Source organism: Helobdella robusta, assembly GCF_000326865.2.
Source record: "Helobdella robusta unplaced genomic scaffold HELROscaffold_6, whole genome shotgun sequence".
In the NCBI taxonomy this organism is placed as follows: Eukaryota; Metazoa; Annelida; class Clitellata; order Rhynchobdellida; family Glossiphoniidae; genus Helobdella; species Helobdella robusta.
The window spans coordinates 6,109,775-6,135,160 of NW_008705330.1; the positions used below are offsets into that span (position 1 = coordinate 6,109,775).

The following is a 25,386-nucleotide window of genomic DNA, read 5'->3' on the forward strand; positions in this document are numbered from 1 at the left end:
TAGTAGTTTGTAGTAGTATTAGTAGTAGTAGTTTGTAGTAGTATTAGTAGTAGCAGTATTAGCAAAAGTAGTAGTAGTAGTAGTAGCAGCAGTAGCAGCAGTAGCAGCAGTAGTAGTGGTAGTTGCAGATTCATCTTCTGTCTCTCTACTTTAATGATTTAGTTGATCCAGTGAAACGTGCCAATAGAAGCAGATTACGATTTGAAGTGATGGGGCAGGTCTTTTACATACGCACTGTACGGTGTGCTCCATCGAATCATCACACGTGATGATTTTTTTTAAATATATCCACTATAAATATTACTTTATATGTGCGTGTTAACACATTACTCTCTCTCTTTTTCTCATTTTTTTCTTCTTTTCTCTCTCTCTCTCTCTCTATGAATATTTTAAAGATTTATTTTTGCTTTTGCGTATGCCTGCTTGCGCTGATTAAGAAATACACAGGGACGTGATAATTTGAGTAGATGTGAGTGGATAAGTGTATGATACTATGCGATGAGTATAAACGTACAAAACTTAATTACTCTCTCTTTTCTCTCTCTCTTTCTCTCTCTCTCTCTCTCTCTTTCTCTCTCTCTCTTCTCTCTGGACATCGAAACGTAGTCCGTTTTCATTTTTATTATTTCAAATTTTATTTTCGCCGCTACCAGATTAGAAACGTTTTATAACTCTTGCAGACAATTCGATATTGATGTTCATTGTCTCCATGCTGCTAATTCTGGAAAACTTCCAGCAACTACTACTACTACTGTTACTACTACTACTACTACTACTACGACTACTACTACTACTACTACTACTACTACTACTACTACTACTACTACTACTACCACTACCACTACTACTACTACTACTACTACTACTACTACTACTACTACTACTACTACTACTACTACTACTACTACTACTACTACTGTTACTGTTACTACTACCCTTAATGCCGCTTACTACTACTACTAACTACTACTGCTGCAAGTACTACCAATACTACAAAAATTAAAAATTATTATATTAAACTTTTTAATAGCTGCTTGAAAAATGCGTAAAGCTGAAGCAACTATTAAAATCGATTCCAACCATAGATGTCCTACGGAGATTCGAATCCACGACTATCAGATCGAGCTAAGTATCCGTATTTCTATCGAACGGTTCCAAGCGAGACGGACTTCAACGTAGCGAGAGTTAAACTGCTGCGACAGTTTAACTGGAACAGGGTTGGGACGCTTTTTCAGGATGCTTCGAGTGGGATCGACAAGCATTCTTTGGTTAGTAGGCGTGGCTAGGTCATTGATTGATTGGTTTTAATTTGTGTTTGATTGCTGTCAACCAGTTTTAATAGCATTTTCAATACTTGTAAATTTTTTGATTTTAGATTGCTTAAAAATGAATTTGGTAATATACTCAATATGAATCTGTTTCGATATAAATTTTGTAACTGTCACACACAGATTCATAGCAACCTGACAGAGATGTTGGACCGGATGGACATTGAGAGGCAGACGGAAAGTTTTTCAACTGACCCAAGAACTGCACTTGAAAACCTTAAAGTCAGTTGAAATGATAATGGCGTTAAAGATTGATAAGATGATGCTGATGATTTGATTGTGATGATGATGCTATGTCGATGGCAAATGTGATTTGTATGGCGGTTAAGCGACCTCTTCAACATGTGCACTATATTTTTTACAATTTTTTATTTTACTCTAGGTAGTTTTTGGTTTTATTTTTTAATTTATTTTGTTTGTTTGTTTTCTTATCTTAAAGACAATCACTCAATATCCTGGGTTTCCTATGCTGTCAAAAATTTTTGTGAGGATTTGTTTTGAACTTTTATCAAAATTGCATTAGGATGAACACAATAAATGGTTTTTAAAAATTTATTTGTCATTTCAACTTTTTTTTCAACATTTTGCAACGTAACAACGTTTAACTGAAGAAGTTAACATTGTTTATTGTAAAGGTAAAAACTAACCTGGTGCTCTGGACCGCCTGCGCAATAGTTCACCTTTTCATAAAAAATTTGTTTAAATGTTAATAATAACATCCTAAATCAACTTTTATTAGGTAATTTATTGCTGTGAAATATAAAAAAGTTAACAGTTAACTTTAAAAAAACTTATTTATGTTATATAATTTAAATAATTTGACGAAAACATTGAGGCATAATTTAAAAATTGATTTTCAATTTTTCAAAAAATAAATGTCCCTGTCAAATCTTCTGAAGCACACGCCCATGCAATCATACAGACCCGCCCTACTACCTGCCAACATGCAACTAAACAACCAAATGAGAAAATATAAAAACAGACAACCAGACAAGTGAACAGACAGACAGAACGGAATGATAGAGAGGAGAACAAAATGACAGACAGAGGAGAACAGACAAAGAGGAACAGACAGAGGAACATACATTCAGACCGACAGGCAAAGCAGGCAGTTGATAACAGTGACAATAAACAACAATGATATAGAGCAGACGCTTTTAGAAGAGGAAAGCGAGACTGGCTACAGAACAATGAGATAAATGTTATCGCTAATTGAATGCATAATTAGCTCCCTCACTGTCCATTAATATACTGATTGTGCTTCTGCTTATCAGATAGCTCGTGTTTTAGTGGGCGTGCCTGATTAAATAAATGCAATAACGTTCAGCAACTATAATATCATTAGTGAAATATTCATTGTTATAAAACATTGTTGGTGATAAAGTATGTTAGGGTGTTGGAAGTTGGTTTGAGCCAAAACATTCAGTATAAATAGTAATAATACTAGTTGTAGTAGTAGTAAGAGTAGCTGTGGCGTTGGTAGTAGCGTTAAAGTAGCTGTGGCGTTGGTAGTAGCGTTAGTAGTTAGCAAAATCGTTAGCAACAGCGACGATGATAGTAGTGGTAGCAGCCATACTAACAGACATTGTAAAAAATATTTTGTAGCCTGCATGCTTTTGTCGACAAAACGATTCATAAGTTTTTGTTCCTCTCTCCTCCACACATTTTGCTTTTTATAGAAATTTTCAATTTTCAAGCAATTAAGCGTGAAATCCTGTTGAAACCCTCATTAAAATGGACGTGTTGGAGGCGGTTCTCATCCTTTGCTCGATCGAATGAGTTGCATCATTTCGTCGCTCGTTCATTTGTTCCATTTCACCATGTTCCATTTGATAATATGTGCATATGCTTATTAATTTTTTCTGGCTCGTACGATTTATGTATCTGAATTGAGAAATATTGAGCTTTTGAAAATATTGAGAATAATATTTACATGAGTAATGTGAAGAAACGTGATGAGTCTGACAGGATCGATCAGTTGAAAGCAATTAACGTTGGAACTGTACCAGATTTGATCGTCAACGAATCTTCCTGGCGGGAGTTTGCCCGCATCAGGGCATAAAAATTCGGTAGCAACAACAATTCAGCTGATGTCGAGCCATCATCAACCTGAATTGGAAGAGGATGTCGTGAAACATTCTCAAGTCATCAAACTCCGTGCAGTGCAGGGAGTGCAATCCCATTCTACAAAATCCAAACCGGGCACGCAAAAATTATATTAAAAATGGAAAATATATTCAAACAGGTGAAAACAACTATCACTTCTGTACACAACATAGGCATATGCAATTGAAGTTTAATTTGTAAGTTTCGTTGTGCTTTTGAAGCAAGTTGTTTCGTGGTTGTTTAAAAGAGTGACGGAGCCTCTGTCATCTGAGCTACCGTATCCGCTGCGAGCCAAGTCAAAATATTATTACTACACTGAGATGCAACGCCAGCAACATTGACACACTTTTTCTATTGCACGAATTTTATAACCATTAAAGTTAGGCGAACAAACAAAAAGGAGAAAGTTGTATAGGGAATTCATAGGTTATTATAATAATTTAAAACGTTTCTACCGCCAACAAACTGCTACATCACACAGTGCAAAACTTTCACTTTTTTACTGAATTACAATTAAATGGTACGGCAATTTGTAGAAACCATTTTTACAGAGCACATCCACTTTCCATTCAATGGAATGAAATTAAAATAGATAAAAAGTATTAAAATGAATAAAAAAATATTTAAAAGTTTTGAACATTTAAAAGTAAAATAATTGCTCAGAACGAATTGTGTAGAAGACAAATGTTTCCATGCTGTTTCATTCTTGCTGCTTGCAAACAAAAAAAAAATTACAAAAATGTTTAAAAAGTTTGAAAAGTACTTGGAAGACCAAAAAGTAAGAATTAATTTCAATTTTCAATTTAAAACTTTTTTCAATTCGGAAGGTTTGTTTCGAAAGAAAAAATTTTGAAAAAAAAATGATTTTTTTTACATGATATACTAAATTAAACGACGAATTAATTCGAACGAAGCATTGAAGAAATGACGAGTCAATTGATGAAGTGCATTGAAAAAGAACGTTGTGTGCTTAGAAGAAACTGTGTGTGCGCGTGTGTGTGTGTGTGTGCGTGCGCGTGTGTGTGTGTGTGTGGCCGAGATAATGCTCAATTTGCAGCCAAAGCATACATCACTCAATATGTGCAAGAGCCGCTCGACGTTATTGAATTTGTATCACAGTTGCCACGAAATTATTCCTCAGCGTTTCAAAAAAAAAATAATTAAAAGGTTTGTAATATGAAATTAAATAGAGATTGATTGGTTGATTGATTGATTGGTTGATTGGTTAGTTGGTTGGTTGATCGGCTGATTGGATGGTTGATTGGTTGATTGATTGGTTGGCTGGTTGATAGGTTGATTAATTGGTTTGTTGGTTGATTGATTGATTGGTTGGCTGGTTGGTTGATAGGTTAATTGGTTGGCTGGTTAATTGATTGATTGGTTGGTTGGATGGATAGTTGGATGGATGGCTGATGAACGGAGATATATATTTAAGCATTCAATTAACCCATTACTAAATAAATAGCTATGTTCACAAATAAATGTTATAGAATGATACTTTTTCAGATCATAATTTTTAATTTATTCATTATACATGGCATGGCAGCAGTACAATGCATAACAAACTTCGAATTATATCAGGACCATCCATCCATCAAAGCTCTCAGTTGAGGTTGCCAATTTCAAAACATGCGCTCATCTCGCAAAGTAAAAGCAAAAATAATGAAAAAAAACATTTTTTTTAAAGTTACTACTCAATTGCTCAACTATTTTTCATCCGATTTTAAACTACTGAAAAAAAAATTCTATTTTTTTCAAGCCACAAATGTATTGCAGACCCTTTTACTATGTTGATAGCTAGACGAGGTAGATAACGCGTACAAATTTATTTAAATTTTACAGAGCTAAACATCTTTTTTATGTAACGCCTGCGGTTCTACATCAATTACAAAATTGATTTCAAATAATAATAATTAAATAACGTTAATTATTAATTCTCTTTTACTCACTTTTTTCTCTCTTACTATTCATCCATTTCTCTCTTTCTATAAGTGTTTGTTTATGTGCGTGTGCGTGCGTGCGTGTGCGATGTTTCTCTTTTCATGGTACCTGGACGTGCCAAAGTATGTAGCATTAAATCCATGGAAAGTGTGTTCTTAATTTCTTTTTTTTTCAATCACACACCGGCATGCGAGCATTTTTGGATGGAACGTTGGATGGAAATTTACGCGCATCATAGACACACCAGATACCGTACACAAACGCACACGCACATACACACACACACATAAACAAACACAAACACACACAAACATATGTACTCATTCATTTAGTCATATACACATGCATCCATAGATTTGATGTAAGTGTACAGTTGAAAAAACGCATGTTTTGAAAAAATTGTAGAAAATTCAAGGAAGTAATGCAAACGAGCTGTGTGAAAGCATGCCATCAATTGTGGACAATTTTTTGAATCTGTTGTACTATTTAACTGCTAAAGTTTCAGTCAAACTTGAAGGCAGTGTCATAAGTTTTTACGGGAAATTTTTTTATCAAAAGTTGGATAAAAAAAGATATTACATAAGCATGTCTTGGAAGTAGTTGTTAGGAGAATGTCAGGCAGATGTTGCTAATGAGGCAAACATGTTGGAGGAACGTGCAAAAGTTTCATATGACTCGCCGTGCAAATTGTCTGCCCACACTCGCAAACAACTTGCGAATAAAAACACCAGTGCCCAGCGTAGAAATTAATGAACATGATTTAAACGAAGAAAAACTAAGGTAGCGAGCATTCTGGCATGGAGCACGTACAAAAAACTATCAAAACAGTGAATCGTTAAACGTGCCGGGAAGATGCGTGTGTGTGTGTTCGTGTGTGTGTTCGTGTGCGTGCGTGTGTATGACTATATGTGTGGTATGTGTGTGGGCTTAAGTCGCTCGTTTAATGCATTAAGCCACTTTTAATTGACATCTTAGTCTGTTGCATTGGCAATCGGAAGCATTCAACAAAATTGAATTTGTTTAACTGCACCGCTACATCTTACAGATTGTATATATTTTTTTTATTTGCGTCATATGACTATTAATAAATGCTGGGTAACGTTTAAATGAAATTGCTAAATAATGATACTTATAGACAAGTATTCTCTCCCCTGTTCAACATATTTCAAAATCTAGACTCTAAAATTTTGTGTTGGTAACCTGCTTCAAAAAAAATTTTGAAAGAGCTACTCCGAATCATAAAAGTTAGCAGACACTATACCAATTAATGTTTATACTTTCAGAAAATAATCCAACTTTTGCATGGCGTCCAATAACGGTACGGCCCATATTTCCAAAAATTTCCCCTGGAATTACACCCTGATGAATTGAAGATCATCATTTTAAAATTAATCTTACTTCAGTTTTGCTTACATGTAACTAATATATTATTATTTTAATGAGCATTGGTCCTTAATGCAGTTTCAAGATATAAATAACCAAACGAGGATTTTACGACATTTTAAACAATTTTTGAAGTCTCAAACTAAACCTCGCCTTGCCAACAGTGACTTTTTTTACCAGAGAATTTATTAGGCGCTCGGTGTTTTAGAGATTTTTTGGCTGAACTTTCAAATGCTGAGTAGTTATTTGACTAGTGCAACGCGATCTAGAATGATGTTTTATTATTTGCTAAGCATTTTTCGAGTGAGTCATTTGGTTCATTTTAAAAATCGTTTGATCTTTTAATTTTCGATTATATTTCTACTCTGAAATATTAACAATTAAGTTGAAAATGAGATTTACCTTGAAAATTTTTCCAGTTCTAATTTATTTTCTTTTTTAGGTTCAAACAAACAAAAAAAAATCCGTTCCGTTATGAGTATTACATTCAATCGCGTCTTTTTGTATCTTAAATTTAGTTTAAAAAAAACGATTTCATCTGTGAATTTTTGAGTTTGAAACGTTTTGAATAAAAACATGCAAATAAAAGCAAGCAAGCATCCACACATTACGTAATAATGATGATGAACGCTCTGATGATTGTGGCGCTAATCAAATCAAATATGAATATTTTCAATTAAGTCCAGATACTATTATTCAGCATTAATTTTCAGAATTTTTAAAATATATAAATATAAGTGTAAATATTTAAAGTAGAACATCACATGACAACATTAAAAATTCTAAAATTCTAACACAGAAAGACAAAAAAAAGAGAAAAAAAATGTATTTCTAGTAGTATATCGTCTCCTATTTAATTTATTTTCCATATAACAAGATTAATTTTTCACTCAATTTTTAACTTTTCCTGGAAAAATTTTCTCCCACGAATGAAATGTTGGTGATGTTTAAATTGCCACGTGCAACAAATGGGCAGAATAATTTAAGTGACAAGTTCATCAATCTCTCCGTCAGGTTTTGCAGCTTTGAAAAATTCTTAACTTTTGCACTGGTGGACGGTGTCAATGTAAGCTTCCATGTCTAGGTTCTGTGCGTGGTCAAGGTTGTGGTGGTTGTGGTTGATAGATTAGGATCTCCACATTTTCAAACCGATTGTTTGTTCTGAATTGTAATTTTTTAAGATGTTATAAAATATATTTTTCGGCCAAAATTATGACTGTTTATATATTTTCCATGATTAGAAAAGCTTAATAATACAACATATTTGAAAATGACATTTCAAAATTACTATTTGACGAACTTTTTCATCTTTAGATTGTAAATTTGTCGTTCCATCCTAACAACATTAACTCCCATCTTTTCAATATTTTCAAATAAACAACACAGAGACACATCTCTAACCATATGACTCACATCGTCCATTTTTAATGCATCGGTTGGCTTTACCTGCGTTCTAGTCTCTTAGAAGCCATCAGTCGTAGGTGCAAACAAGTGATCGGTTAACATTCATTCCCGGTTTTTTTTCAAACCTTGTCAAAGGAGGATGTAAAAACTAACGAATTGAATTACGCATTGACTTGCTGCCTCAGAGACAGACATATTGAAATTAAAAATGAAATTATTCAATACCCGCAAACGTTCATAGTTGTCGTGTGGTTGCTGTGTATTTATTGTTATTATTATATTTATTATTATTATTATTATTATTATTGCTGCTGTTGTTGTTGTTGTTTCTTGAAGGAGAAAGATGTTAGAATCATTCTCGGTGACTTCAACGAAACCATGGCTCGACTTGTTTTCTGCTACGTGAGTCATCATCTTCATCATCATCATCCTCCTCACCACTTCATCGTCATCATTACCAATATTATCATTGTCATCATCGTTATTGTCATCGTCGTCGTCATCTTCATCATCATCGAAATCATCATCGCCATTTTTATCATCATAATCATCGGTTATAAAATAATTTGACTTGCATTGCTTTTGGATAAAAAAAATCTTTTAAAATATCCACAAGCACACACATCCAAATAAATAAATGCTGACAATTCCACACCCATCCAACAAACACATTCAAGTGCACAACGACAAACACACACACACACGCACGCAAACGTGCACAGACACTCACGCAAATACACACACACACACACAAATCTACCTTTAAGCAACATCGTACAAACACACATAGACGTAGACAAACTTACATAGACCTACACAGGCGTTCAAAAACACATAGAAACAGACAAACACACAACAGCCCATAACTCTTGCGCAGGCTCACAAGCTTAATATGTACGGCTCAAAGCATGTCTGGTTGCTAGGCAGTACTTATCAATCCAGTTGGTGGTGGTCTGATGCACCGTGGCATTCCTCAATCATTACGTCATCAAAAGATCCTATAAACAAAATTATTAATAACATTAATGGTAGTCAACAACAGCAGCAACAACTACTACTTCGTAACGACGATGAAGCAGATGTCGTTGCGTGTGACTTTCGCGCCATGAACTTGGTCGTGCAAAATGTTATAAATACGGATTTTACGGAGCTTTCTACGGATCACAATGCCATCACTGTTTCCGGTTTGGTTAGCTTTGATGATGACGATGATCGTGATAATGTTGATATTAACAATTAGGATTATAGCGATTATGTTGATGATAACGATGAAACAAAAATATGGAAGTGGTGATGATGATGTTGATGACGACGATGTTGATGATGCTTATGATGATGATGCTGACGAAGACACGTTGGAAATATTTAACATTAATAACTGTTAACAAACAACAGACAGCTAAAAAGTATTACTCAGATTACCTAGAACAGTTGAAGCAACAGCAAGCACATTTCAACCAGCAACAACAACAACAGCAGCAACAACAACAACAACATCAACGACCGCAACAACAACAACAACATTTTAACATTCATCAAACTAAATTCAAAAATAATTCTCGCTCCCGCTACAAACGACAAACGTATAATCAGAAAGAATTTCAACAACGACTACACCATCAACAACAGCATCAACAACAGCATCAACAACAACTGCCACAACATCAACCACAAAATCGGTTGCAACATCAACGACAACATCAACAACTACCACAACATCAACCGCAAAATCAACAACAATATTGGCAACAACAAAAACATACAAATCAACAACAACAACAACAGCGACATTACCCACGATTACAACCTCATCGTCAACAATACAAACTCCAGGAACAACAACAACAACAAAAACCAGCCAACCGACTTCATGGTTATGCCTACGACGGTATATGGGCTATAGCCCTTGCTATAAACAACCACATCAGAAACCGAAACGTAAACTTTTCGGACCAAAAATTATTTCGGACCCAGGATTTTAGGGACGAAATGGATAGGATCGATTTTATTGGCGTTACGGTCAGTGTAGCAGATTTTATCATCGTTGGTGAACTATGACGTCATCATTGTTTTCGTCATCATCTTCATCGTTATTAACATTTCATAATCACTATAATCATTATCGTCATAAAAATTCTCATTATCATCCCCGTCATTATCAAGTGGTCTAATATCATCACCACCATCGTCATCGTCAACATTATCATCATCATCCTCGTCAGGGTCGTGTCAAGTTCAGGTCGGGTGAACGGATTGGAACTGTGACCTTGACCCAGATTCAAGGTCATCTTAATGTTTGATTTTAAATAAAGCTACACGTATATGACATGTTACGTTACATATTCTCTGATTGGTATGTGTTTGTAAGTGCATTTTAAGCCATTATTTGGAATAATGTATAATTGTATGAGTTGGATGTTTGTATACATGCTTGTATACATGTTTGTATGCATATTTGTTTGCTGTTCATACCTGTTTTTTAATGTTTGTAGTTGTAATTGATGTTCATACATGTTTAATTGGCGTTCACATATGTCTTTTAATGTACATTCATGTTTTTTATGTTTATTTTATTTTTTTTTCAATGTCTGTGTGATGTGATTGTTATGTGTTTCTACTGCTTCATGCCAGTTTTGGTTCACACATGTGCTTGCTTACCAACTTTAAACTGTTTGCTGATATGTTTGGACGCATTAACCGTCTTGTGAAATAATGTTTGTTTGTTCGTTCGTTTGTTTGTTGGTTCTTTCGATTGTTCGTTTGTTCTTTCGTACATTTGTTCGCTTTTTTGTTTTGCCTATTCCACATGAATTAAATTTTAGCAAAAAAATTTAAAATCTTAAAAACTTCACGGGATTTTATCGTACCATCATCATTATTTATTTTGTTACACGTTTATTTTTTACTGTATAACATAAAACATAAATAGGAAACAATATCAAAAAATAGAGAAAATAAAACAATAAAAAATGTAACCCAAAAAAAATCTAAAAAGTTATTAAAAAACCTCAGGTCGGAACATCGTCCATGTTGGTCATGTAGACATCCTCAATGACCAATTGAAACTCAATGGTCATCTAATGTGGCATGGTAAGATGATGATGATGGTGGTGGTGATGATGGTGATGATGATGATGGTGGTGATGATGATAATGATATTGTTGATGATGATGATGATGTTGGTGATGATGATGATAATGATATTGTTGATGATGATGATGATAGTGATGATGATGATGATAATGATGATGGTGATGATGATGATGATCTACATACACCGTGTGCGTCCGCAGTTGATACCCTCCCCAGCAAAACTGGAACAAGTTGTAAAAAAAATTTTTATTCAAATAATATTATCAATAATATTGATATTGATATTAATAATAATTAATAATAAAGTAATAATAATAATATAAATGTTAATAATTAATATTGATAGAAATTATAACAGCAAGGAAATAATTTAAACGATGATAGGATTAATAATGATAATAATAAATATTTTTATCGTCGCAGTTATTAAAATTATTATTATTATTATTATTGATATTATTGTTATTATTATTATTATTATTTAACGGCAAGCGAAGATATTAGCAATCGTGAAATTTGAAAAAGTAAAAACCTGCTAGGATCCGTGTAGCCAGATGTTTCAGAAATATTAATGATGATGATGATGATGGTGATGATAATGTTGATGAGGATGATGATGAAGATAATAATAATCCGATGATGGTGATGACGACAATGATGATGAGAAAGTTGATGATGACGATGATGATGAAAATGATGATGATGATGATGATGATGATGATGATGAGAAAGTTGATGACGATGATGATGATAATGATGATAATGATGACGATAATGGTGAAAATAAAACGTACGACGTCATTCGTTTTGGAGAAAATGGTGATGATGATGACGTCACTTACGTGAACGCTCATAATAACGACGCTTCTAATGACGATCGTGATAATGAGAATGGTGAAAAATGACTACCGCGATGATGATGACGACGACGACGAAGATGATGACACAAATGAAAACATAACGTTGATGACGTCAATAACATGAGGACGGTATTGCTTATTGATAGCTGCAGCAGTTGAAACAACATGCAATAAATAACGACACATTAGTCATAAAATCTACTGAGTTTATCTATAAAAGCCGGTGTGCGGTTCTGGATGGATTAAAACTTACACATACACATTAGACATACAACACGTTAAATGATCACGAAACATTTAGCAATCTTAACTTTCTTACTCCACACTTACCAGATTCGATTCCACCTAAAGACAGATCGCACATAACGATGAAGCTGCAGTCAATATCGACCACCGTGTACGCTTGCGTGTGCGTTTTAGTGGCCGCGGGTGTCCTGCTGAGTATCGCCTTTTTCACCCTCAATGTCAGATATAAGAGTCACGTGTTAGTGGCGATGGTGGTGTGTTTGTGGTGGTAGTTGTGGTGAGGTTTTGTTGTGGCGGTTAGGCTGGCTGGTTCTGCAAAAATAAAACTGAAAGATACTTTATCAAACTTGTGGGTGCCCATTCCATGAAAAAAATTTGGCTTTCCGTTAAACATAAAAGTTGGCAATAATTCAACTCTTTCTTTTTATTTCTTTTTTTTGTTCTTTCTCCTTTCTCTGTTTTTTTTCTTCCCTCTTTTTCTTTCACTTTCTCTCTCTTTCTTTCTTATTATCAAGTGTGCGTATGTGTGGTAAGTGTGTATGTGTGTGTGTTTGTATGTGGTTAGTGTGTTATGTGTGTGTTTGTGTGGTAAGTGTATATGCACGTGTATGTGTGTGTGTGTTTGTGCGTGTGTGTGCGTGCGCGTACATTTTAATTGCATCCCCAGTTACATAAAGATGTCAAGCCCGAACATGAATAACCTGATTTTGATTGGCTGCCTCCTGACCTACATAAGTGTCTTCATTCAGGGTTTGGACACCAAGAGCGTAGGAGTTGACCTATTTTCATTCGTCTGCTCGGTGAGATTTTAATTATTTTCATTCCATTTCCATTATTGGCCATTATGACCGTCATTCAAGACGATGACGCTGATTACATGATGATGACATGACGTTAACCTTATTATTGCTCTTGATGAAGATGACGACGACGACGATAATGATGATGATGATGACAGGTGATTATTTCAACTTTCTAAAACACAAAGATACATAAAACACGTTCAAAAATTTACTAAAAACTAAAAAGAAAACTCATAAGAAAGAGAAAATAAAACAGAAAAAAAAAACCAGAAATAACGGCTTTCGCTATGAGCTAGAGTAATAATTGTAGAGGTGGTTTCGCGATGCCTTTCATGCTTGTCCCACTAATTATATCATTCGCGTGTGTGCACAGCGCAGTACAGAACAGTACAGACAGTACCCAGTGCTGTCACGTACGTTGTGTGTGAAACATGCAAGAGGGAAAGATTTTTTTGATGCTATAAAACAATATAAACTCTCTGTTGTGTTTTTTTGAATTGAAAATATGTATAGTTGTGTTATTTGTGTAACTGTGGGTGTGGAATCTGTACAATATTTAGGTTTGTTATATATATGCGATTGTGTGTCATTTAAATAATTGTGTTGTATAACTTTATGTTTTACGTATTGGTTGGTTCTAATTTTTTAATGTTGTTTGGTTGAAAGTTTTGAAAAAATTTGATGAAAACGTATTTTTTGATATTAAAATTTCGAAAATTAATGCTTTGTTTTGCGAATAAGTTTATCAAAATAATTATAAAACTGCGAATAAAAAATGATTTAGTTAGCCAAACGCATGCAGACTGCACCAAAAAACATTTGACCATGTTTCATTCACCTTTCAGAGACAAAAAAAAATGTTCGAGGCAAAAATATTTCGTGACAAAAAAAAAGTTTCAAATAAAATGTACAATACATTTATTGTCATCTCACGAGGAAAAATATTGAAATCGGATATAGGCGAGCAAGGATTTTTTTCAAATTGTTAACGTAACCTGCTAAATATGTACAAATGGAAACGTCTAAGAGGGCATGTGTTCATATTTACATGTTCCGTGTGTGTGTGTGTGTGAGTGTGTGTGTGTGTGTGTGTGTGTGTGTGTGTGGTGTGTGTGTACGACGATCAGTTGAGTAAATAAAACGTACACGCACGTATTTGACGAAGCTGTACAACTCGTGTACTCAAATTTGTGCCTGCATACATATGATGAAACACAAATATCATTAGATGCATGCAGGCATTTATACACAGTGCACGCATACATACACACTTTTATTTACACACATAAACACAAATAAACACATAGAAGTATTTGGTAGGTGCACATCAAGCAGAATTTTTTAGGCTTGCAACTGAGATATGCCCATCTGTAAAGAGGATGGTGATCTTGATAACAGTGATGACGATTACGAAAATGATGACGACGATGATGGCATACCGACTACCTTTCACATACTGTTCAATTTTTTGTAGTTAAACTTTCGCGCCAAAAAGACAACCCACGCCACTTGACGTATGTAAAAATTTTCACTTCATCGTACACGCACGGAATATGATATTCCTTAAATTTCAGCTTGTTGGTATTCGAACCAGGTCAGCGCGTGACAACAACGACGCGAGACGTAGCACTTCTACCGACTGAGCTAACATGGATGACCATAATAATGATGTTGACACTAACAATAACAATTGGAAGATTATTAATAATAATTAAAATAATAACAAAAATAATAATAATAATAACAGTTGAAAATGTGGGCGTTTTCACTTGGATTCACCCTATCATTTGGCGCCATGTTCAGTAAGACGTGGAGAGTTCACGTCATATTCACAAACATAGAAATGAACAAAAAGGTTATTATTATTATTATTATTATTGCTATTATTTATTTTTTCTTTCATCATCACCTTCAATTTCATCATCAAAGCCGCTTCTTCTATAATTAATATCATCATTTCTCTCTCATAAGCATCGTCGTCATCGCCACCATTCCAATCAGCGTCATCATCGTCATAATCATCATTATATTCAATCACAATCAGCCCTATTCTTGCCATTACTCCATCATCATCATCATCATCGGTCATCATCATCATCATCACCGTTTATCATCGTTCATCACTATCATCATCATCATCATCATCATCATGCCAGGCAATAAAAGACATCCAACTAGTCCTGATAGTGATCCTCCTAACCCTGATTGACCTGGCCATCCTGATGTCGTGGCAGATCGTCGATCCTCCTTTTGTGCAGTCGAAAAACATCACGGCCACGGTAGCGCTAATTCAACTATCGTTTCATAATTGTTCACCAACATCGTCACCTAATTCTACGTTTGCTAGTTCATATTAATGTCATCATCGTCGTTGTCGTCATCATCTTTATAATCTTTTTGTAAACTGTTTTATCCCCATTTTTGTATTCGAAACCGGTGACAGCGACATAAGACAAGGCACCTTTAACCATTAGGCTATCACGCCGCCATTTAAATAATTGTTACGTAAATGTTCGCCAGCACGAAGTAACGAAGGAGACGGACAGTGACGTCATCGTATACATTGAGTATTGCTTCAGCCACCACATGAACACATTCCTCATCGTCGTCTACCTTTATAAAGGGCTTCTTCTGGTTAGTCAGACTCATTCAAATTTATATTCTATTCATTGTAATACCAGCTGACTCGGCGGGCTTCAAAACCCTTAGAAATAGTGATTGATATACTCTTGAAAAAAGAGTTTCATTAAATTGAATTAAAAGAAACAGAAAACGAAATAGCAAACATTTTATTTACAGCTGAAAACACTAATTAACATTTAAAAGTCTTTAATCACAAAAATTCTGATCAATTTTTCAGTTTCAAAATCTATCATAAATTTCTTCTTCGCCATATCAAACCGGCCTATGGCGAAGCAAGTTAATAGCTTGTCCACGTTATCTGCCGTATCCAAAAACATTTACATACAAAATGTTAGAGAAGTAAATTTTCAGCCTTGAAATCTATCAAAACTTTTTCCTTCCTCCAACGATTGCACAACAATGAAGTTATCCATCAAACCTTTTACAGGCTGTCGGTTGTTTTCTGGCCTGGGAGACGAGAAATGTAACGATACCGGCTCTCAACGATTCGAAATATATCGGTATGAGTGTCTACATTGTTGTCATAACCTGTATATCCGGTTCGTTTCAAATTATATTGTTCTCTATGTTTTGCCTTTTATGAACTCTTAAATTTGTAATTGATGTTCACAAATAGCTAATACGTATTTTGTTGTTAATATGCTATGGCATACTGTGATGTGTAGGCTCATTTTCGACTTATTGATATTTATGTGGATCATTTTGAGTTATCATTTTTTTACAAACTATTTAATTTGCTTTTCTTTAATTATAACCGTGCAACACTTTGAATACTTTCTTCATTGGATAGGTGAAATTAATTTTTTTCATACATTTGTACGTTACAAAATTGAAATGAATGAATGTAAAAAAATTAGCCGAAATAATATTATTTCAACTTTAATAGATCACATTAATATGTTTTATTATGTAACGTTACTTTATGTCGTGTTAACATTAACATTACATTACATAACACTACATTACATTACATCACGTCACATTACATTACTAACCAACGAACAAATTCCAAATTAATCCCAACAACGCCACAAAATGACATACAACACACCAAGGAGTCCCAGTATCTTTCCTGGTAAGTGACAAACCAGACGCCACCTACCTCATCGTCTCCATGTTCGTTCTATTCAGCACCACTGTAACTCTATGTTTAGTCTTTGGTCCTAAGGTAAGCAAACGGAAGCGGAAGCGGTAACGCCATTTTTTTATGAGTCTGCCATTACGATTTATTTTATTATCAATAAGATGAAGATCGTTAAATTTATGAAATATACAGTGGTAAATGTAAATTGATGAAAAATATGAAAATGATATTTTCTTTTAAATAAATAGTTTTTATAATACGATAAAGTTGTTTGACGTCGAAAGTGGCTCAAAACCATTATTTAAAAAAATTTACTTTGTCGAATTTTATAAATTAGTGCGCACCAACGATACTTTTAAACAAGTTAAACAATATCTAAACAATAAATCAACAGAACAAACATAAAATCAGCACCAACATATACAATCCCTTGCATAAAACACATGAAGACATAAACATAAACAATGCCAATAGACATAAAAAAGTTAAATAAACATAAAATAGAACGAAACGAAATTTTATTTGCTTCTCAAAATTGAAAATTAAAAGCAAGTTGAAACATGCATGAACACAGTTTCAAACGTTGAAACATGAATGAACACAGTTTCAAACATTAACAGTTTGTAGAGATAAGACGAGACCCGAACGGCTCGAAGAGGAGAATCATCAAGTCAATCCGGAAGATAGTGAGGACCAACTCGGTCGGAGATTCATACAAAATGCAGACCATCAACAAACTTCTGATCGAAAACAGGCACTACAAAGAAAAGCTGGAGTTGGTTTGTAGTCTGTCTGTACAAGTGATTCTTTAGAAAATTTTGTAATCCGTGTTTGCGAAATAAGATTATAATTTGACGAATTATGAATAGCTAAAAAATATTGGGAAAAATCTTATTTAAAATTTAATGGAAAACCGTTTGTTATGGAAAGATTGGTAGAAATACCACAGGTAGAAAGTAGCGCCAGGAGGTCAAAATCGCTGCCACTGTCGCTATCGCCAGCATTTTTGATATCGTTTTTGTAGTTATTTGATGTCTCTATTTAAACGTGAATATGAAATTGTTTGTTCGATGCCTATCTTCTTTATGTTTTATATTTTACTAAATGTTTTTTAAATGAAAAGAGTATGGTAAAATTATTTTTTCCTAATTAGAAGAGGTGAGAAGGGAATTTATTTCAGCTTTAAAAATAAAGCTGATACCTTCCCACACTGTTTAACGAAAGGGATGGCGATACCGCTGTGAGTTCCGGTGGTAAACAAAAAACTATTTGTAAATCTCTTTATTAAAATTTGTATAAAAACCGTCCAAACAGCAAAACAAAGAGATGAAAAAACTTGAATGTCACATAGGAAGGTCATCGTCATCGTCAACGCCGATCACTGATGAGCCACTCTCATCTATTTCAAGTGAACTTAGGCAGTCTAAACGTCTGTATCAGTACGCGCGCGCGCGCGTGTGTGTATATATATACATGTGTGTGTTTGTGTGCTGATCTGTGTGTGTGTTTCTTTTGTGTCTCCGCCTGCGAGTTTGTGTGCGTGTGTGTGTGTGTGTGTGTAAAAACTTGATAAATAATATACAAACACTTATACACAATAAAATATTGATTTCTTGCAAGCAGCAGACACGCATATTGTGGTATATAAATTTGGATATGTTACTGTCGACAATTATAATTTGTTCTTCAAATAAATATAATCGCTGTTTCTTACGTAACGATTTGATGTAGCTATTTGGGCATTAGAATATTATTTGTTCAGTTGATACCTAACTACTTAACTACTTATTTTTACCTTCAAAACATTACAATTTTTTCCATTTATACTTTCAACCCCCACTTCTTAAACAGCACCGGAGCATTCGGACGAATCAACATCCCATCGTCCTTACTCGAAAACGGCAAAACATCGGCGGAGAAGTAGCAGCAGTTGCAGAAGTAGGAAGGACACAACAACCTGCTCCATTTTAATTGAATATTCGCATGAAGGTAACAACGAGTTCGACGGTGTCGGTGATGCCAACAATGAGGACAGCGGTAGAAAGGAGGTCGATGACAACAAACATGAAAAGCAGAGAGTGAAAAATGGAGTGACTTTCGACGAGGAAAACATAAGGCGGAAGAGTAGTGAACTACGACGAGATGAGAGCCAGCCGATTCGTTCGGAACTAGATAAAAATAAGTTTCAACACGAAAAAGAAGAACTGAAAGAACACAAAAATGTTAAAAACATGAAGCTTCCCCACTCTCGACATAATAAACATCACGAACATCTACAGCGAGGAGTACGAAACGAAGAAGATGACGCCCAACGCCGACAGCTGATGTTCGTCGAGCGAAAACGACACAACTACGAAAATTATAACTGTCACAACATCATTAGCAAAAACAACCTCAAAGACAACTGCCTCGTCCACAACCGCAAAAACAATATTCCCAATTACAGTGATGACAATAACAACATCAACTTCATCCAAAGCTCAAATGTTCTTTATGACAACATCAGCTCAAACGAAGATAAACTCTACGATGTAAGTGGAAACAACAGCATCACAAATTCATCTTCCGATTTTGAACTGGTCACAGAACTAAACAGCGATGAACTGAAAAGTCTGATAAACAAAACAAACAAGTAACAAAAATAAAGCATTCATTATATTTAAATCCAAATATATTCACTTTTGATTTAATTGAAAACATTTCTTACTATTTCTTTCTACAGAAATTATTCCACATTAGTTCAAACACCTTCCTACCAAGGACTCAAGTTTCTGGCAGAACTTCAGTTGAAAGAAACCGATATAATATCCGATATTGTATCCGACGACTACGAATCCTGCCAATCCCATCCATCTTTTTAAATTTCATTTTGGCATTTTTATTACATCCCAGAAAACTACCGTTTTCACACACACACACCACACACACACCACACACACACACACACACACACTGGACGTGGACAGGTATCGAAATTTGGAAATCGTTGAAATGTTCTTATGAGCTTCTTAGTATAGAGATAATAATACCATATTTTCAAACGTGTGTGATATACTATGGAACCAATTAAATTTTAATACAATATTAACATCAGCGATCTACCTTATTAACACATAATTGTGGTACCGACCGCGCATTATCCATTTTGGAAACAAAACTTATGTAAGTGCTGCGTATGCTCAAATCTATTTATTTGCTTGAAAGACGAAATAACAACTTTCCAAGTTCTTTTAAAACGATGTTTTCAAGCAAAAACATTATTTTTTTAAGTTCTACGTGTTATTTTTACGTTTGTTTGCATTATTCAGCAAATTCTTGAAATAACTCTGGTGTAATGTTCGTCATGACCATATATGTGTATTGTAATTAATTAAGGCTTTGATTACTTTCATCTTCAACTATTATTCAAATTGTCTACAGTTTTTCCAATTTACTTTAAATTTTCTGAATGCACTGATTTCACTTCCGAAATGAACACATTAATATTACGATTCTTTCAGCTTTGCCCGTTTACTACCTTTTAGACTGCCGCGTTTTACTCACCGCAAGTATAACTCAATCTCTACAACAATATTCCATGAGCTAGTCAAAGTACATTCAGGATCAGTATTTTATACCCAGATATATAGAGTCTAATTAAGATGGCTAGATTATTGAATTATGATGCTACGCTCAATATTTTTCTAATAAATTGATAATTTTTATTTTGATTTTGTTGTTAGATATGATATTACAATAATTAAAATGTAAAGCCATATTTCTCCACAAATAAACGCTGTAAAATATGTGTAAAGAATTTTTTTGTCGAAAAATGTGGAAAATAAATAGATCATTTTGTCCAAAAAGCATGTTACAAAAAAAACGAAAACCCATCCAATGAAAAAGTAATTATTGAAACAGAAACTAGGGAATAGTTACAACCATAAGGTATTACAACTATTAACATTTCACGCTATCAACTTTCTACTGATGGCATTTCAATTTACTTTGACTAGATAAAAAAAATTTTTTACTACAAGCATTGCGCACAAACAATCACAGTTTTTAATGAACAAAAAAGTTTAATTTCCTCTACAACAATTAAGATGTGCAGAATTGGCGTTGATAAAATTTTCATGTTAAACGCATAACTTGTCATTGTTTATTTTGAAAAAGTCATGTATATAAATATAAATATATAAATATATATATATACATATACATATATATATATTATATATATGAATGTTATATCCATGGAAAAAGCTAGAGATTTATGCAGGCAATCAACAAAGTTACAAAGTTCCTAAGTAATTAAAGATTAAAATAATAAATGAAAATGAAATGTTCGCAGACAAAAGAAGCAATCCGTTATTCACTTTTTAGGATTTTTCTTTTTACACAATAACGACCAGTTCTTTGCATACTCCTTTCTCCTCTGAAATTTGGACACTGGCTCTGAAATGTTTCTGTCGGCTGCACTTTCATTTATTCTATCAGACCTACTTGAAGTTTTGTTATTTTTGGAAAGATTGCTACTATCCCTTCTATCAAGATGATCTGCTGTTGTTTGAAGTAAATTTTCATTGCCGGTTGTTTCTGCTGTGTCATCTGGCAACCATGACTCCAAGTTATGTGCATTAATAGAGAGTTGTTGTCTGTTATTATTTGAGAACTTTGTTTCATCACCGAACTTTTTATTGCCGGTCAAGATTTGTTTGTTCAGATTGGATGATGTAATTGGAGGTTTAACATTTCTGCTTCTTGCATCATCAAAGTACTCATCTTCTGGAATATTAGCAATGGCATGCGATGAAAACTTACTTGCCTGACTCGATTTGGAAACGACATTTAGGCGAGGGAAACAATTTAACAGCTTGTAAGATGATTTGTGGGTAGCTGATGAGCCAGTAGAACGATTACTACAGCCTGCATTGTTGTCCTTTGAGTTGCAGAACTGTTTCTTTGATGAACCAGTTGAACTTGCATCCATAACATTGGATGCTCTACCAGCAACAGATTGCTTGCCAGACAAGATATTGTTGAGGGAAGAGCCAGTGTAACAAGATGAAGAAGGTAAATTAGAACAATTGGAAATGTTCTTCTTTGTTACTGAGTAGCGATCATTGTTCAAAAAACAATCTGCAAACCTTTTACCCTGAGGTGGTTGAACTGTGCACTTTACAAAATCGACATCATCGTCTTCACCAGATTTGTTGTCAGTGAATACGTTTCTTAACTTGAAATACCTACCTTCCTTACCATTGTAACGAGTTTTGTAATTGTCGACCATATTAGAGCTGGCAGAATCTAATGCAAACGTTCGCTCATTTGGCGCAAACACTGGCTCATCACAGTCGAAACGGTAAGTAACTGCGTTTGCAGTATCTCTATTTGGAGATTTTGCAATCAATTTTGCATCAAATTTATACGTTACACTTTTATTCCGCGAGTTATTGGATGAGGAGTAGGAAGCTGGAGGTGACTGTCTAATAATTAGCAACGAAGATGAAGATGGTGGCGATAGCATGTGGAATGATGATTCGTATAACGTTTTATCATCCTCAATTGCAGCTGCTTCATCGTCATTGTCATCTTCATCATACGCGCGATTCAGTTTTCCATTCTTACTCTTCCCAATAACCTTCAGGTCATGAAACACTGGCCCACATGCCTGCCCATTTGAAGCATCAGATAGCACGATGCGACTGTCACCAGCAGAAACATATCTACCAGACATTAACGAATATCCATCATAAAGTTCATCATTGACACCACTACAGACTGCACCAACATAATCATCTTCATAATCTGGACGAGATGATGATGCCACTCTCCCTTCAAACACCATCTGCTGACCCGGTCTCGATGCTGTAATTGATGGCGTCATCAGAGTGTGCGATGAGATTAGATCAATGTTCCTCTGATCAATTTCCATATTTCCTGTGCGGTTAGGCCTGGAATAAAAGTAGGGTATGTCTCTTGGCAGTTGTATGCTATCAATCAAGTTGTTGTTGTTGCTAATTGATGTCAATAGCGTCGATAATGTGGCTAGCATCAAGTTGTCCTGCTGCAAACAGTTGTCATCCCACAAGGTATCAGAAGATAGTGAGCGGTTAGGCTGTGACGTTTCAGACCGGTGGTCCATGGGAGCTGAATAATCTTCTACGTAACTTGCAGGAGCACTTGATGACATCAAGAATGAACTGTCGGGAGAATAATCATTCAGTGACGAAAACGAAGAGGTAGGGATGGGCGAACTAGGGATGTGCTGAGTGGAGGTGTGCGAAAAAGAAACGTGTGAAGTAGAGATGTTGGAAACTGATCCCTGAGATCTCGTGCTACCGAGAGGAAGAAACTCGTCCAAAGCATCATCCATCCAATCAGAGGAGGAGCTAAGAATGGCATGATGTGGCAGCCTGGTCGACTGTTCGCCGTGAAGATTTCCAGGCGCCATATCAGTACTGCTAACAGTAGCTGGCATGGCAATCAGATTGTTAACATTTTCATAAAACAATGTTGATGCCAACTCAGTGTTAGACATTATATTCGTGATACCTGGAAAGGAAGTAAAATGTAAATGAGATTAGGATGGAAAAAATGATTTTTGGTTAATAATAAAGTTTTCATACGAGAATCTAATTGCATCATACTGTCCATGATCTCAATAAGAGCCATGTGGAATCTGTCGGCATCATTAGGAAGTCCAAGGCTTTCTGGCAATGTTGATGTGACGATGCTGTCAATTTGTGAGAGGATAACATTCCTCAGGCTCATGACATTCTCCTGAATAAGAAGTTTCTACACAGTTCCATCAAAATTTCATTTTAAATTAAATATAAAATAATTACAATAAGTAAATTTGTTTGAATGAGAATCTTTTAAACATTGGTGTTCAAATTGCCATTGAGTTTTAAAATTAAAATCTCAAAATAGAATCAAAATCATATTCCAAACTGCATAAAAGAAAAATAAATTAAATAAAAGGTGCACAAGAGAATGAATACTTGTTTGACTTTAGCAAAGTCGACATGGACATTGCTGTACATTGATCTGCCATGTTCATGCTGAAGGAAGAGTTCCAACGTGGTTTCCTCACTGCAGGCATCAATTGGACATCTAACTAATTTGCTGAACAATATTTTGTTGACATCTTCTACAGGCTTGTAATCATCTTGAACACATCTAAGAATGAGATGAAAAATTATTTGGAAACATTACAATTGGGTTATGCAAATAAGGAACATTTGAACAACAATAAGTTGAGATGAGTATAAATTTTTTATAATAAAGTATGAAAAATAAAAATAATTCATAAAAGTTTTTAACAATAAGTTGTGATGAGTATAAATTTTTTATAATAAAGTATGAAAAATATGAATAATTCATAAAAGCTTTCAAAACTTCAAATCATTAGAAAGATGCAATGTGGAAAAAGGAAAAAAAGAAGTAAAAATGATGGACAATTCACCTGCAGACTGGACACTTGTCGGAATTAGTGAGACAGGACAATGACCATGTGAATATGCACGACCTACAAAACTTATGTGCATTCAGACACTGGCAACAGTCATTTACTATGCTGAAACTGGAAGAAATTATTGAAACTAAAATGAGATTGTCCTCAATGGAACATAATTCAAAATAAAAACCAAAAAGAAATGACAATCAAATAATAAATATCAAAAAATGAAAATAAAAAGTTTCATAAATATAAATTATATCTAAAACATCTCAAGTTGTAACTGCATGATGAACACTAGATTTAATGTCATAAAAAAACTCCTCATGCTGCTATTGTACTAGTCATATACAGACACTATATTATGTGTCTGTGTTGTACACATATCATAATAAGATAAAATACTTTTTAATGGTATAGCAAATGTTTGTAATGGTAATGTGTAACAAAGTAAATGAAAAAAGAATGTAATTAAATTATGGTAAATCATTCATTCTCTACAAGGCAATCAACAATGAAATGGTGAACTTGCACTTACTGACTTGCTAAAAATTTGAGTCTCATCTCACCAAAATCAAATGCTCAACACAAACTACAAAGAGAACCAATGGATAGCAGACATAAAATTCCAAGTTATCAAATTGCACACCTTGGTATCTCAAAGCGCAATTAATTATTAAAGCACATAAAAATTACAAAAATAAAATAGAAACGAAATCTGTTACCAGATATTGCAAGACAAAGTTTCAGTTTCTTGTGAACTGAGCTGAAGGAACAACTCTTCAGGAAAACCGCCCAACTTGATCCCATGCCGTTCGCTGAGATTTTTCAAAACATTTAGAAATGATTCTTCTCTCAGGCTCGCCGCTAAACTGCTGTTCATTTATTGAATTTAATCAAATTTGCAATCTCAAATTTATGTAACAGTTTTTTTAAATCCACCAAAAACACGCAACGCAAGTGAATACAAATTTGTGAAAAAGCAACAAAACTGCAAGTAAGGAAAGCCAACGTCACTTCAACAATACTTTAAAACAATATGATGCGGCGCCAA

General features: G+C 34.5%; 4 protein-coding genes across 4 annotated transcripts; 3 read left to right on the top strand and 1 right to left on the bottom strand.

The window, feature by feature from the left end:
* Positions 1-1,085: 1,085 nt before the first annotated feature.
* HELRODRAFT_164599 (hypothetical protein) lies at positions 1,086-2,469 on the top strand (the record flags this gene model as incomplete). Its single annotated transcript, XM_009029497.1, has 3 exons — positions 1,086-1,268; positions 1,452-1,550; positions 2,311-2,469. The coding sequence occupies 3 exons, from the start codon at positions 1,086-1,088 to the stop codon at positions 2,467-2,469; spliced, it is 441 nt and encodes a 146-aa protein (XP_009027745.1).
* A 6,585-nt stretch (positions 2,470-9,054) lies between these two features.
* HELRODRAFT_164600 (hypothetical protein) lies at positions 9,055-12,633 on the top strand (the record flags this gene model as incomplete). Its single annotated transcript, XM_009029498.1, has 5 exons — positions 9,055-9,351; positions 9,996-10,181; positions 10,385-10,445; positions 11,175-11,252; positions 12,449-12,633. 5 exons carry the CDS (start codon positions 9,055-9,057, stop codon positions 12,631-12,633), a joined length of 807 nt encoding a protein of 268 aa, XP_009027746.1.
* A 405-nt stretch (positions 12,634-13,038) lies between these two features.
* HELRODRAFT_164601 (hypothetical protein) lies at positions 13,039-19,752 on the top strand (the record flags this gene model as incomplete). Its single annotated transcript, XM_009029499.1, has 12 exons — positions 13,039-13,161; positions 14,472-14,546; positions 14,912-15,019; positions 15,321-15,443; positions 15,685-15,798; positions 16,235-16,346; positions 16,863-16,975; positions 17,286-17,375; positions 17,512-17,670; positions 18,206-18,320; positions 18,743-19,523; positions 19,614-19,752. The coding sequence occupies 12 exons, from the start codon at positions 13,039-13,041 to the stop codon at positions 19,750-19,752; spliced, it is 2,052 nt and encodes a 683-aa protein (XP_009027747.1).
* A 935-nt stretch (positions 19,753-20,687) lies between these two features.
* Positions 20,688-25,314, bottom strand: HELRODRAFT_189494 (hypothetical protein). The gene is made up of 6 exons (XM_009029500.1): positions 25,058-25,314; positions 24,342-24,458; positions 23,878-24,055; positions 23,503-23,656; positions 21,107-23,428; positions 20,688-21,078 (listed from the first exon to the last, which is right to left on the bottom strand). The coding sequence occupies exons 1-5, from the start codon at positions 25,213-25,215 to the stop codon at positions 21,246-21,248; spliced, it is 2,790 nt and encodes a 929-aa protein (XP_009027748.1). The 5' UTR covers positions 25,216-25,314; the 3' UTR covers positions 20,688-21,078; positions 21,107-21,245.
* Positions 25,315-25,386: the final 72 nt, after the last annotated feature.